The sequence below is a fragment of the Hyla sarda genome, chromosome 6, assembly GCF_029499605.1.
Source record: "Hyla sarda isolate aHylSar1 chromosome 6, aHylSar1.hap1, whole genome shotgun sequence".
Taxonomy (NCBI): domain Eukaryota; kingdom Metazoa; phylum Chordata; class Amphibia; order Anura; family Hylidae; genus Hyla; species Hyla sarda.
In genome coordinates this window covers 107360383-107375229 of record NC_079194.1, presented here as the reverse complement: position 1 = coordinate 107375229, position 14847 = coordinate 107360383, and the positions used below count along the sequence as shown (strand labels likewise).

Below are 14847 nucleotides of genomic sequence, written 5' to 3'. Positions count from 1 at the left end.
TTAGGCACCAGGACCCGGTGCGGCTACTACCACTGCACCCCCTATAGCTATGCCCCTGGCTTACTGGGGGTCAGCCAATCTGACTGCATGATTCTTTACTGCTTTCTGGCTCATACCCACTGCTGTTTACCTTTGCATTGGCATTTAGTTGATACTCTGACTTTGGATAAGTATTTGCGATAATTATCCCTTGCCTGGTAAATTTTGTATTATGTTTTCTGTCTGGGCTTTCTAACAGTAGACTGTTTTCTGATTTACCCTGTGCCTCCTGTCTTGATTTACTATGTTCTCCTGGTTATGACCCCAACTAATTGACTACTCTCACACCTGTCCTGGTTCTTCTGGGTTGGTTCACTTTGAGCCTTGGTTACTCAAGGAGCTTCATAAGTATAGCACTAATTCTGAACAACACATTTTTTGTATTTGTATTTATGCCAGAAAACTGTAATATGTTGTCGATATATTGATAAATCTTACCAATTCAGATCCAAATGATATGCCTACTTCTGAGAGAGCTGTCAATCACAGTTCACAGTGGCATTAGCGTTTTTCAGCAATGGTTCTTTTTTTGTATTTTTCTTTCTCTCTTTTCATTCTTATTTTCTTATAACAAATGTATACTTTCCTATCCGAGGTTTAAACATACCAGAAGCTTGTCAGGATCTGAACCAATCTTTTGGGGGGCCACTCCTTTACTTGTGCGCATGAGTAGGGGGTGGACCCCTCAAAACACGATGCGTTAGATCCTGACAAGCTTTTGTTGTGTTTAAATCTTGGCTAGGAAATTATACGTTTGTTATTATCTTTATTAACATGAAGCTAACAGGAGAATGAAAAAGAAAAAGAAAAAATACAAAAAACACGTCAAATTGTAAGTTGTTTTTGCTTGTCTAAACCTTTTCTGAAAAATGCTAATGCCCCTGTGAACTGTGATTGATTTATGAGTAGAGTTCTGGTATATGAGTACATAACAACATTTTTTAGTTTTATAAGTCACTATTGAACTAAAGATGTAAAAATCACAATACATTTAGCTCCCCTAGTGGTGGAAACAATGTAAAAATCATAATGCATTAAGCTCCCCTAGTGGTGACTAAAGGACATGACATAACACCACATCTCCCTCTCAGGGCTGCCATCAGAAATTTTGGGGCCCCTTACACAGCTCGGGCCTGGGCCCCCTGAACACCCCTCACAGTACTGCCAATTGCACATATCATGTTGCGCGTCCTACGACGTACAACATGATACCAGTATCTGCATTACAAATCGGGCTGATACCCACACCATGCACTTTTATCCCCTCTCCCCTTGATCAACCCCCTGTGCTATATCATTTGCCCCCCCTCTGATGCCACTTTATTCTGTTTTTACCAAGTGCACTTTTCAGTAAAAATGATATTGTCTTTATTCTGTAGTTCCATACAATTACACTAATAACCATTTTATAGGCTTTGTTTTATTTAACTATTTTTTTAAATAACCTTTTGTACAAAAGTAGTATAATTAAAATCATCCTCTTCTGACCCCTATAACTTTAGAATTTTTCCATATACTGGGCTATGTGAGGGCTCACCTTTTGTGCTTTGATCTGTAGTTTTCACTGGTACCATTTTTTGTTTTTGATGGGACTTTTTGATTACTTTTTATTTATTTTTTATGGTATATGAAATAACTTAAAATTAGCAATTGTGGACTTTGGTATTCTTTTTTTACAATTACGCCATTGACCATGCGGGTTATTTAACGTTATATTGTAGTAGTTTGGACATTTGCGCACATGGCAACACCACATGTTTGGATAAATTATTTAATTTAAAAAAAATGGGAAATAGGGGATGTGTGGTTTGTATATATAATGCAGTGCGTGTGAATTTTATAGTGCAATGTTTTCCAAACAATGTATCTCCAGCTGTTGCAAAACTACAAGCATGCCCAGACAGCTGTTGGCTCTCCAGGCATGCTGGGAGTTGTAGTTCTGTAACAGCTGGAGGTACCCTGTTTGAAAAACACAGACATAGTTATTTGTGTGTGTGTATGTACTACAGGTTACCTTCTCATGATACACATTCCCCTATACAGGAACTTCTTCCTGGGCCTCCATAGTACAGAAGTCAGGCTCCTTCCACCCATGTGACCAATCACATGGTAATGACATCATGGAAGGTCATCTGCCATCCCATACATAGCCTGATGTTCGTCAGTTAATCGCTCCACTGTGCTGCTGCTGCTGCCTGTAAGAGCCTCCGCTCATACAGGGAGGAGAGGACAGATGCAGTAAGTATTAGGTGGCAGCTGCCAGTGGAAGCAGGAGACTGCTGTTTTAACAGTGGTCTTCAGCTTCTGTGCTGGGGCTGCTGCAGGGGTAGCAGCGGTGGCCCTGGGCCCCCTGGGCACCAGAGCCCCTTACTGGGGTACTGGCTGTACCCCCCTGATAACGGCCCTGCTCCCTCTGGATCAATGTCCGTAGCCTGGTTTGCTTCTATGATGAATACGTCAAAGGTCATGCATCACCCTTTGCACCATACTGTAGCAACACATTAGCTTTGGGGTTACCTTTTGCACTTTGATCTCAGTATATCATCAATAAGGTATAAGGTTATTTGTAAATCATTTGTGAGTCAAGAAATGGCAAGTGAATAGCTCCATTATCACCTCCACATTGGGTTGTCTTCTGCTGGACCTCTGAACTTTTAGGGTCCATTAAAGTTTGCATTTTATTGTATTTATTTGGTTATCTATTTATTTATTTATTTGTATTTTGTTTTATTGACTGGCATCCTTGCTTTGTTCATGGTCTGATAAAAATGTTATATATTTTGAAAATATTAGTCACCATCTAAACAAAATCTGATGTCATCGAAACATATTACAAAGCATTACATAAATAATATTAGACTGTTAGGAGATAACATTGTTTATGAGGCAACTAATGGACCCTATCTTGTTTTCCGTGTAGTTAATAGTTTCATTTGACCACCCACAGTTATCTGTTGCAGAAAAGAACATTGCCAGTGGAAGCCGAGAAGACAGACCGAAAACTAAAGAAAAGTTGCCACAGAAACACAAACCACCACCAAGCCCAGACACGGGAGATGAGTCCTTCCAAGAAAGCAGTCATAAGAAGAAGCGACTTGTTACATATTCTTCAAATGAAGAATGTAGCAAAATTCTCTCCTACAAAGACGCAAAACAGATGGCAACTCACCAGACAGACAATGAAGGTATATATGAATTTGTGACCATCTTACTTTCTTCTAGATCAGTAATCTCCAAACTGTGGCCTTCCAAATATGGCAAAACTACAACTCTTAGCATGCACAGACAGCCGTTGGCTGCATGCAAGAAGTTGTAGTTTTGCAACCAGTGTTGAGCGGCATAGGCCATATTCGAATTCGCGAAATTTCGCGAATATATGGATGAATATTCGTCATATATTCGCTAAATTCACATGTTCGTAATATTATCGAAAATACGCATATGCGAAAATTTATATATGCTAAAATTAGCATAAGCGAAAATTCGCATATCTGAAAATTAGCATATGCACAAATTAGCATAAGCGGAAATTCGCATATGCAAAGATTAGCATATGCAAATTTTCGCATATGCGAAAGTTCGTACGCCAGTCTCACACAGTAGTATTAGAGCCTTCTTTACCCACACAAGCTGGAAGCAGAGAGGGATGATCACTGTGATGTGAACTGTGAAAAAAATAAAAATAAATAAATAAACGAATATTCGTAATTGAGAATATATAATGCTATATTCACGAATATTCGCAAATTTGCGAATAAAATTTGCATTGCGAATATTCGCGAGCAACGCTATTTGCAACGCTATTTGCAACATCTAGAAGGGCCACAGTTTGGAAACACCTGTTCTAGATGATCTAGACCTAGATCATTAAAATGGTTGTCCAGAATTTGGAAATTAAGGCTGCTTTCTTCCATAAACAATGATAAACCTGTCCATGACTGATGTCTGGAATTGCAGCTCAGCTCCATTGAAGTAAATGTGTCTGAGCTGCAGTGCACACACAACCTAAAGTCAAGAGTAAGAGCTGTTTGTGAAAGAAAGCAGCCATGTTTTTCTAATCCTTGACAACCCCCGTTTAGGCTTAACTAAGATTCTTTATATAACATGGTAATGCAATGGAAGCACATATGTTTTTCTTCAACGATATGCGTAGTGCACACTATAAACAACAATTGCAGTTTTTCCAAAAATGTACACAAAATCAGAATTTTCCAGTTATAAATGTAGTATTTAAAGGTGACCATTCACCTTTAGGGTAGGGTCACATGGAATGGATCTGCAGCGTTTTTTACGCTGCAGATCCGCCGATGCCCCAACCCTAAATTGTGCCTCCAGCTTTTCCCCCTGTGCACTGCTTGCAGCGGCAATGCGCAACTCCGAGCAGCCACAACGGGACTTGCAAGTCATCACGTGCATGCACAGTGTATTCAGACATCGCGGCTGCTCAATGTTGTCTGTGAGTACACTGTGAGTACGCACAGTAACTCGCAGGCCCGTGTGGCTGCTCGGAGTGGCGCATTGAAGCTGCGAGCAGCACACAGGGGGGAACAGCTGGAGGCACAATTTAGGCTCGGGTCATCGGTGGATCTGCAGCGTAAAATACGCTGTCGATCCATTCCTTGTGACCCTCCCCTAAATAGGTGTTTAGACATCAGCTATCTCTTCTGATCTCACTATATACATTAAAAAAGGAGAAAGGATCTATAAGCCACTGGCAGACAGCTCTTAGAGGGTGGCTTATCTCTGTGAGAACAAAAGAGTAGGAGAATGATTGAAGACTTAAAGGGGTACTCCATTGGGAAACAATTTTTTTTTTAATCAACTGGTGCCAGAAAGTTAAACAGATTTGTAATTTACTTCTACTTAAAAATCTTAATCCTTTCAGTACTTATCATCTGATGTATGTTCCACAGGAAGTTCTTTTCTTTTTTAATTTATTTTCTGTCTGACCACAGTGCTCTCTGCTGATACCTAAGTCCATGTTAGGAACTGTCCAGAGCAGGAGAAAATGCCCAATGCAAACCTCTCCTGCTTTGGACAGTTCCTAAAAATGGACAGAGGTGTCAGCATAGAGCACTGTGGTCAGACAGAAAATAAATTCAAAAAGAAAAGAACTTCCTGTGGCCCATTCAGCAGCTGATAAGTACTGGAAAGATTAAGATTTTTAAATAGAAGTAATTTACAAACCTGTTTAACTTTTTGGCACCAGTTGATTTAAAAAAATGTTTACACTGGAGTACCCCTTTAAGGAGTTTCCCTATCTTATGAGCTAATGGCATATTAATATAATATAGTTTAATTCTACTAACAACATCTCTCACCTCCAGTGTTCCCAGTCCTCCATGCAAGTCCAGAAAAGTAATGTCAAGCCCCAGCTGTGTCATAAAATAGGAACTGTTTCTTATTTCAAAATTGCAAGATAGAACAGAATGGATGATAATACGAATGTCCCTAGTGATGGCATGAGAAGGAGATAGTAGGGATAAACCATAGGGAGATAGTTCTGAAGGTGGCTCTGAAGGTGAGGGAATTGTATGAAGACTTAAGTAGCATTCCTATCTTATTGCCTAATGGCAAATCCTTAGAATATGCCATAACATTATGATCAATGGGGTTCTCTCCTCTGGGAGCCCTACTAATCTCGGCTCAACATAGACATGAACGGAGGGGGCATGGTGTGACGTCACGTCCCCAGTCCTGGAAACCTAGAGGTTTCCGAAACTGGAGATTCAGCACCTGCATAGAATGTGGGTGCTGCAGGGAGATCACGGGGGGTCTCTGCAGCGGGCCCCCCGCGATCAGACATCTTATCCCCTATCCTTTGGATAGGGGATAAAATGTTTTTGCCCAGAATACCCCTTTAAAATTTGCTCTTACACAGTAGGAACGGAATCATATCATGAACTTGAAAGTCTACCTCCAATGTTGTGGGCACATTTATGAAAGATGATGATAGTGCAGCATTGTGCATAAGAATTATTTTCCTAAATCCCTTTCTTTTTTATTTGGTACCGGATTACCTCCAATGAGCGCTCTTTCTTATCGCTCCCCCCTACTTATAAATGCAAATTAGGAGACAGATCTTCTCGCCCTGTCTCCATAGCACCCAGTGCCATAGAATCACATAACGTTGGGCTCGTGAAGAGCACAGTTATAAGCAGTGGTAGCAGGAAAGCAGAATGAACGTGATTTCCAAAAAAATACTATTGTGCACAATGCTGCACTATCATAAAAGTGGCCGCAACATTGGAGGTCCACTTTAACAGTCTTTTATCATTCTTTGTGGTAAACTTATTTTCTCCCCAGATATGGAAATGCATAGATACCTAATTGTCACGATCAATTATTTATCTTTGCTGCCACTCTAAAAACAAGCTAAAAAGGCCCCATATGCAGATTTTATAAAACGTGCTGCATCCATTAGTAAAGTTCATGCTGTATGGTTTGATGAGATTTTAAAAGCATCTTTGCAACCCATCACAACTCTGCGTGCTGCAATGTTATTATTAAAACATTGAGCTTTGTTGGTGGGTCCCAGTTCAAAATAAAAATGTAAAATCTTAAGATGATCTGTTCTATCTTGGATTCCCTAGGGAAAGTCCCAGAACATTTAATGTAAAAATGTATATTAATAATACAATCTGCATATATAGCACCTTCAAGAGAGTGTCTTCTCTTAAGGTGCCCTAAGAAATATCATTAATGTAATATTCCCAATGTAGAATGGATAGTGTTAATTTCACTAAGGGCTACTGGACAGAATAATTATGTTTTCTGCATATTGCCTTATATATTTCATATAATTAAATGTGTCACTGTAAACCTACAGAGACAGTTATTCTTAGAATTACTGGAGTTCAGTTTGCTCATAATAAAAGTTGCAAAGTTATATTTATAGAATCCAAACCTTCCAAAATGTCCAGTCTTTGGCATTATTACCATATCTGTATAAAAGTCTGATAGTTGTCTGTCCCAAACTTGGGGCCCTCACCTATCGAGGAATGACAGTCTTGATCTTTTCTTGAGATAGCCAAGCATAAGCATGCCTACCACGACATTGGTTTTTATGAGAAAAATTAAGCAGGACCTCTGTTTTCTCAATAGATAAGGTTCACAAAGGTAGAACTGACACCTGTGAGGCATTTGTGATATATCCCCAGGATATGAAGAAGGAAATACTGATTTAAACAGTACAGTAAAATTCCTTTTAGCAGACTTTGACAGACAACAAATGATAGAGTCCTTTAATATCAAAGACCTTATTGCATGGAATTAGCCCTTAGGTGTTTTTTGGGACCATACGACTGATGGCTTTGCCACAGGCCATCAATCGTAGATTAGTTGGGTGCCTAGAGTAAGGGACTATTTTTTTGACCATGTGTGTACAGCCACTCTCCATAGAAAAAAAAAAAAACTGTTACAAACAGGGGACATTTACATGTATTGCTTTCCAGTACACCTGTTCATGGTGCTTATTATACCTCCAAAGTATAGCTGACTATCAAGGAGATGCCACAATTGGTTGACTCCAAAGATATACACCAACAACAGAACTAGATGTGTAAAATACTCAGTTTATTAAACATATATAAAAATACAGGACAGACATTTAAAATGTAGGATAAAATATTAAAACAAAGGCACTGACATGACAATACAGAAAGGGGAGATGGTATAGGAGGCACATCAACAGGGAGTACAGGGAAGTAATGATTATGGAAATAAACCAACAGTTAGATCACTTAAAGGTATCACAGGTTTAACACAATGGTGTAACTACTGGCAAAGAGTGGTAGAGGGTATGTACACAAAAAGAGTGATCATATATAGGAAGCTGAACCTAAAAAGAAAACAGCTGAGACCAATGAGACATCCTCCATGTGTGCTGCCAACCTACCAGCTCCAACCTCAACAAATAACTATGCAACCTCTCAAATGAGCTAATAGCAAACATACTTGTTGCACTAAGTATAGAACTTCCCCAGTGGCGAATGATGTCATCCAAATGCGTCCGCTGCACATACAACACGTACCAGACCAGGTCCGTGCTCAATAGGGGAGTAGACGGGAAACCAAAAGCGGAAGCGCTGGAAGTGGTCAGATGGCGGATCACGTGACTGGACTCCGATCATGTGACAGTGGACGTACTCCGTCAGAGATCGGGGCGGAGACAGCGAGGCTCTGTGCCGAGCACCAAAGGAAAACGGACCTCCACTGCATAACTATTAAGTGGGAGGGACCTCCACTGATGGGTATGGAGTGAGGAGAAGTGCACTGGGAAAAGCATGCAAAGAACCTGCATAAACAAAATAGAGCATGGCAGACTGAGCTAACACTACCTGTATGACATAAAACTTAGACATGGGGACAACAGGGAAGTATATAGACATGACAGACACAGTGAAAGACACACCACAAAACTGTGAAAAAAAATATATGTGTGAAAAAGGTGACACCAAGTGACAAAGTGTGAGGGGACCACCTCCACCACATGAAACAAAAAAAAAGGTGTACATATTACACAGTACTAATAGAAATAAATGCATGAAGGAAAAATAAATAATACTGATGAATAGTGGATGTGATGTAAGAATGAGGTGTAAAGGAGAAAAAGGCAAATGAGGCAAAAGAAGGGTGTGTATATGGAATGTGAAAAATATATATGTGCAAGAATGATAGTGAAAGTGTATAAATGGGATAATACATAAAAAGAATGAAAGTGTAGGTGAAAAAGAAGGGGAATAAGCCGTGATGTGTGTACAAAAAATACGTAGAGTGAATATGTGTATGATACAGTAAAAGATGGAACTGAGTGGGCATGAATCAAAATAAATGATACTATGTATAAAGGGATGTGTTGGAAAACCCCAACACGAGGGTTCAATCCAAAAATAATAAATGGCAAACGAAAAAGGAAAAAATTGTATGTTTATCTATGTGTGCCAAACTATTGCGACGTTGTCATACCATAGCAGAAAAAGGTATCAATCAGGACCACTCTGTGAATTTATGTCTGGTAGCCAGAAACGAGTGTAGTGCTAAAGATGCAAAGTGATGAAGTGCAAAATACATACAGAGAGGGTACGAGTCAAATTTATTCAGGATGATACATACAAAGTTGATAGGCAGCTAGATGGGGGCTCACAACGTGCACTAGTGCTATAGCAGCAAGAACGTATTTAAATATAATTGCACAATGCATGGGGATTACTCTAGATATATGTGTAGAGTACATTTGGCAGGTATGGTTACTAAATTAAGAAAATGGAAATGGTAGCAGGCAGAACACATGGCAGGGCAGTGGTGGTAGAGGCGATGACGTGTAACATGATCCAATTCTGGATGCGATCGGCTGACCTAAAAACAAAGAAGAAAGATTGTGCAGATAACACAAAAGTTGGTTTAATGTTTTGAGACAGAAAAACATTGTGGGGCACAAATAACAGTAACTCCGCCAGAGTAAAGCTATTCAGTCACATGTGTGAATGTCAGGTAGAGCCAGACTCATGTTCGTTTCTAGGACAACCAACATTTTATTCAATGACAAACAACAACTAAAGGGGTACTCCAGTGGGGAAAAAAATTCTGTATCAATTGGGGCCAGAAAGTTAAACAGATTTGTTAATTCCTTCTATTTTAAATACCTTTTTAAAAATCTCAATCCTTCCAGTATCATCTGCTCTATACTACAGAGGAAGTTGAGTTGTTATTTTCTGTCTGACCACAGTGCTCTCTGCTCACACCTCTGTCTGTGTCAGGAACTGTCCAGAGCAGGAGAAAATCCCCATAGCAAACCTCTCCTGCTCCAGACAGTTCCTGCCACATACAAAGGTGTAAGCAGAGAGCACTGTGGTCAGACAGAAAAGAACAACTCAACTTCCTCTGAAGTATACAGCAGCTGATAAGTACTGGAAGGATTAAGATGTTTTAATAGAAGTAATTTACAAATCAGTTTAACTTTCTGGCACCATTTGAGTACCCCTTTAACCCCTTAAGGACGCAGGACGTAAATGTACGTCCTGGTGAGGTGGTACTTAACGCACCAGGACGTACATTTACGTCCTAAGCATAACCGTGGGCATCGGAGCGATGCCCGTGTCATGCGCGGCTGATCCCGGCTGCTAATCGCAGCCAGGGACCCGTCGGCAATGGCCGACGCCCGCGATCTCGCGGGCGTCCGCCATTAACCCCTCAGGTGCCGGGATCAATACAGATCCCGGCATCTGCGGGAGTTCGCGATTAAAATGAACGATCGGATCGCCCGCAGCGCTGCTGCGGGGATCCGATCATTCATAACGCCGCACGGAGGTCCCCTCTCCTTCCTCCGTCCGGCTCCCGGCGTCTCCTGCTCTGGTCTGAGATCGAGCAGACCAGAGCAGAAGATGACCGATAATACTGATCTGTTCTATGTCCTATACATAGAACAGATCAGTATTAGCAATCATGGTATTGCTATGAATAGTCCCCTATGGGGACTATACAAGTGTAAAAAAAAATGTAAAAAAATGTAAAAGTAAAAAAAAAGTGAAAAATCCCCTCCCCCAATAAAAAAGTAAAACGTCCGTTTTTTCCTATTTTACCCCCAAAAAGCGTAAAAAACATTTTTTATAGACATATTTGGTATCGCCGCGTGCGTAAATGTCCGAACTATTAAAATAAAATGTTAATGATCCCGTACGGTGAACGGCGTGAACGAAAAAAATTTTAAAAAGTCCAAAATTCCTACTTTTTTAATACATTTTATTAAAAAAAAAATTATAAAAAATGTATTAAAAGTTTTTTATATACAAATGTGGTATAAAAAAAAAGTACAGATCATGGCGCATAAAATGAGCCCCCATACCGCCGCTTATACTGAAAAATAAAAAAGTTATAGGTCATCAAAATAAAGGGATTATAAACGTACTAATTTGGTTAAAAAGTTTGTGATTTTTTTTAAGCGCAACAATAATATAAAAGTATATAATAATGGGTATCATTTTAATCGTATTGACCCTCAGAATAAAGAACACACGTCATTTTTACCAGAAATTGTACGGCGTGAAAACAAAACCTTCCAAAATTAGCAAAATTGCGTTTTTCGTTTTAATTTCCCCACAAAAATAGTGTTTTTTGGTTGCGCCATACATTTTATGATATAATGAGTGATGTCATTACAAAGGACAACTGGTCACGCAAAAAATAAGCCCTCATACTAGTCTGTGGATGAAAATATAAAAGAGTTATGATTTTTAGAAGGCGAGGAGGAAAAAATGAAAACGTAAAAATTAAATTGTCTGAGTCCTTAAGGCCAAAATGGGCTGAGTCCTTAAGGGGTTAAGCAGCCATTCCATATAAAAAAATAAAAAAAAGAATTAAAGAAATAAAATGAACTGCAAAGTATTAGTAATTTGACTTCAACATCACACTTAGTGTATTTATTTATTTATGTTATTATGGAAGAGCTCTTTAAACAAATATGCAATCTACAATCTAAGTAAGAGCACCTTTAATACATGTAGTTGTATGCTATTCCTTACAGGGGAATGTGCATCTCTTATCCTGGCCTGCTTGTTCTGCCACTTCTGTGATTTCCTCCTTATGTTACCTAATGTGTGCGAGAGTATGGTGACCACCATGTGCTGCCCGTCTAACAGGTATTACCACACGTCAGATGAGGAACAATCTAATAGTGACTGCAACTGCGGCTGTGACTTTGACTGCGGAATATTTGACGCCTGCCAAGAATCAAGCGAATGTTTGGAACTTGCCATGGAGATTTCGGAAGTTTGTTATCACTGAGAGTACATTGACTTTTCTGCCATAAATCCGATTTCATTGATTTCATTATTAAAGAAGTTTGTTTTTTATCATCCTCAGTTTCAGTCTCAGATGTTTTGTATATTACATTTTATTCACATTTTAGCTACCTTTAATGTCAATATAAAGAAAGAAACACAAATTAGACTGTATTGAAAAATGTTTCAAAAATCAAGAAATTGAAAAGCTACACATTCATGGACTTCCTTTCCCTTATATCTCTGGCTAATCATAGCAAAGCACAAATTACTCTATTCTATGCCATGACATAATGCTGGAAAAATGTGCACAAGACTTACTACTGTACTAATGATTTAAAAAGTACAGTACTAGATGGTACGTGGGGGGTGAAGGGGTTACTGATGCACTGGGTTTTCAAGGTGCTATGGGAGCAGAAAGGAAATACATAGCAACAGGATCACAGCATGGAAAGTGTTACACTAAGTACTGAACTGTTTTTGTTGCTGCTAGTTAGAAGCTAACGGGAGAGGTAGATTACACTATGAACATACAGCAGTAGGTACACTGCTATTTACACAAGGGGCAGATGTCTTAAGCTTTATGGGTGGCCAGTGATGAGAATGAAGCCTTGATTAACTTTTGAGGAACAGTGTGGATTATCTGTAGATTGGCTCAGCTTGCAGGTACACAGCCCACACTTTCTTACGCTCTCTCCCTCTCTCCTTTACAAAGCACATGGTAAGTCCTACTCCCACTTCCTGCAATATGTATACAAGTGTGAAGTATACAAGTGAATGTAACTATAAAAGTGAGAGGGTCTTAAAATTAAGGGACTTTAAAATCAGGGAGTTTAATTGAATTATTTGCTTGCTTTTTTTTATTATTAATTTTTGCAATCCCCAAATCAAGTATGGCCTCCCTGTTGGAAAATGCAGTCCAGTGCACATCTTGCACAATGTATGCAATGTTTGAATAGCAGTTTGAGGGTGCATATTGTTGTGCGAAATGTGTGCGAGTGGTTCATTTGGAAGCCCAGATCCTGGATCTAGAGGAGCAGCTGGCAACACTGAGATGCATTGACAACTTGGAGAGGAGTATCCTGCTCACTGAGCAAGTACTCTCTGGGGTAGAGGTTGGGGAGGATACTGGGACTGAGGTGCAGGATAGTCAGGCAGATAGTTGGTCATGTTTTCTGAAATATTACATGTACCACGAGCCACACCAGAGAGGCAGCGGGAGATTAGGGAGGTAAACAAGTGGCTCAGAAGCTGGTGTAGGAAGGAGGGGTTTGGGTTCATGGAGAACTGGGCCGACTTTTCTGTCGGTTACCGGCTCTACCATAGGGACGGGCTGCACCTCAATTGGGAGGGTGCAGCTGTGCTTGGGGAGAAGATGGCTAGTAGGGTGGAGGAGTGTTTAAACTAGGGACTGGAGGAGGGAACCTACAATATAGAGAGGGGGGACTTGCTAATGTGCCTGGGGGTGGAGTGGAGGGAGGGGTAAAAATAGTTAATATGGTTCATGGGAAGAAAAAACATACACCTTTGAATTGCATGTTGACTAATGCCAGAAGTCTGTCCAATAAAATAGAGGAAGCGAAGTGGTTGATGTCTGAGGAGAATTATGACATAGTGGGTATAACAGAGACTTGGTTGGACGTTAGCTGTGACTGGGCGGTCAACATACAGGGATATAGTATCTTCAGGAAGGATCGGACAAAACGGAAAGGGGGAAGGGTTTGTCTTTATGTGAAATCGAGTCTGAAGGCCACACTGTGGGAGGATATGTGGGAGTCTGAAGGCCGCACTGTGGGAGGATATATGGGAGGATAACAATAATGTGGAGTCATTATGGGTAGAAATATATGGAGATAAAAATAAAAATAAATCCTGATAGGGGTTTGCTATAAGCCACCAAACATAATGGAAGAGCCAGAAGATCAATTACTGAGGCAAATAAACAAGGCAGCAAATCAGAATGAGGTGATAATAATGGGGGACTTTAACGATCCTGATATGAACTGGGAGACTGAGACCTGTGAATCTCATAAAGGAAACAGGTTTCTGACTATAGCTAAAGACAATTACCTGTCCCAAATGGTGCAGGGCCCAACCAGAGGGGGCACCCTACTAGACTTAATATTAACCAACAGACCTGACAGAGTAACTAATGTGCAAGTAGAAGGACACCTAGGAAATAGTGATCATAATATAATATATTATAGCTTGTTCTTCAATAAGGGAATCTCGAGAGGGGCCACAAAACCAATGAACTTTGGGAAAGCAAAGTTTGATCAACTCAGAGAAGCCTTTAACAATATAAAATGGGATAATGTCCCCAAAAACAAGAATACTGACACTAAATGGAGGACTTTTAAAAATATCTTAAATTCTCACTGTAAGATGTATATACCTTATGGGAATGAAAAGGTCAGAAATAAAAGAAAACCAATATGGATGAATAAAAATGTTAAGGCGGCAATAAATGACAAAAATAAAGCATTTAAACTACTAAAACAGGACGGCAGTGAAGAAGCATTAAAAGCTATAGAGAAAAATGTAAAATATGTAAAAAACAGATAAAAGCCACAAAAATAGAGACAGAAAGACTCATTGCCAAAGAAAGTAAAACTAACCCCAAAATGTTTTTTAAATATATAAATAGCAAAAAGGTTAAAAATGAAAGTGTAGGCCCTTTAAAAAATTATGAGGAAGAAATTATAAACATGGATCAGGAAAAAGCAAATGTATTAAACATATTCCTCTCTACTGTATTCACTGAGGAAAATTAAATGCCAGGTGAAATACAGTGAGATACAGGTAAACTCCCCAGTATAGGTCACCTGTCTAACCCAGGAAGAAGTACAGTGCCACCTACAAAAAATCAAAATAGTCAAATCACCAGGTCCAGATGGCATTCACCCTCATGTTCTGAAGGAATAAAGTAATGTAATAGACAGACCCCTATTTTTAATATTCAGGGACTCTATAGTAACAGGGTCTGTTCCCCAGGACTGGCGCATGGCAAATGTGGTGCCAATATTTAAAA

The 14847-nt window shown here is 39.6% G+C and overlaps 1 protein-coding gene across 1 annotated transcript in view; it reads left to right on the top strand.

The window, feature by feature from the left end:
- Window positions 1–11830, top strand: part of MDFIC2 (MyoD family inhibitor domain containing 2) — an 86224-nt gene extending 74394 nt beyond the window's left edge. Inside the window, exons 2-3 of the mRNA XM_056528290.1 lie at window positions 3000–3224; window positions 11561–11830. Of these exons, the coding sequence (XP_056384265.1) occupies window positions 3000–3224; window positions 11561–11820 (485 nt within the window). The 3' untranslated portion in view covers window positions 11821–11830. The remainder of the gene's footprint in view (window positions 1–2999; window positions 3225–11560) is intronic.
- Window positions 11831–14847: the final 3017 nt, after the last annotated feature.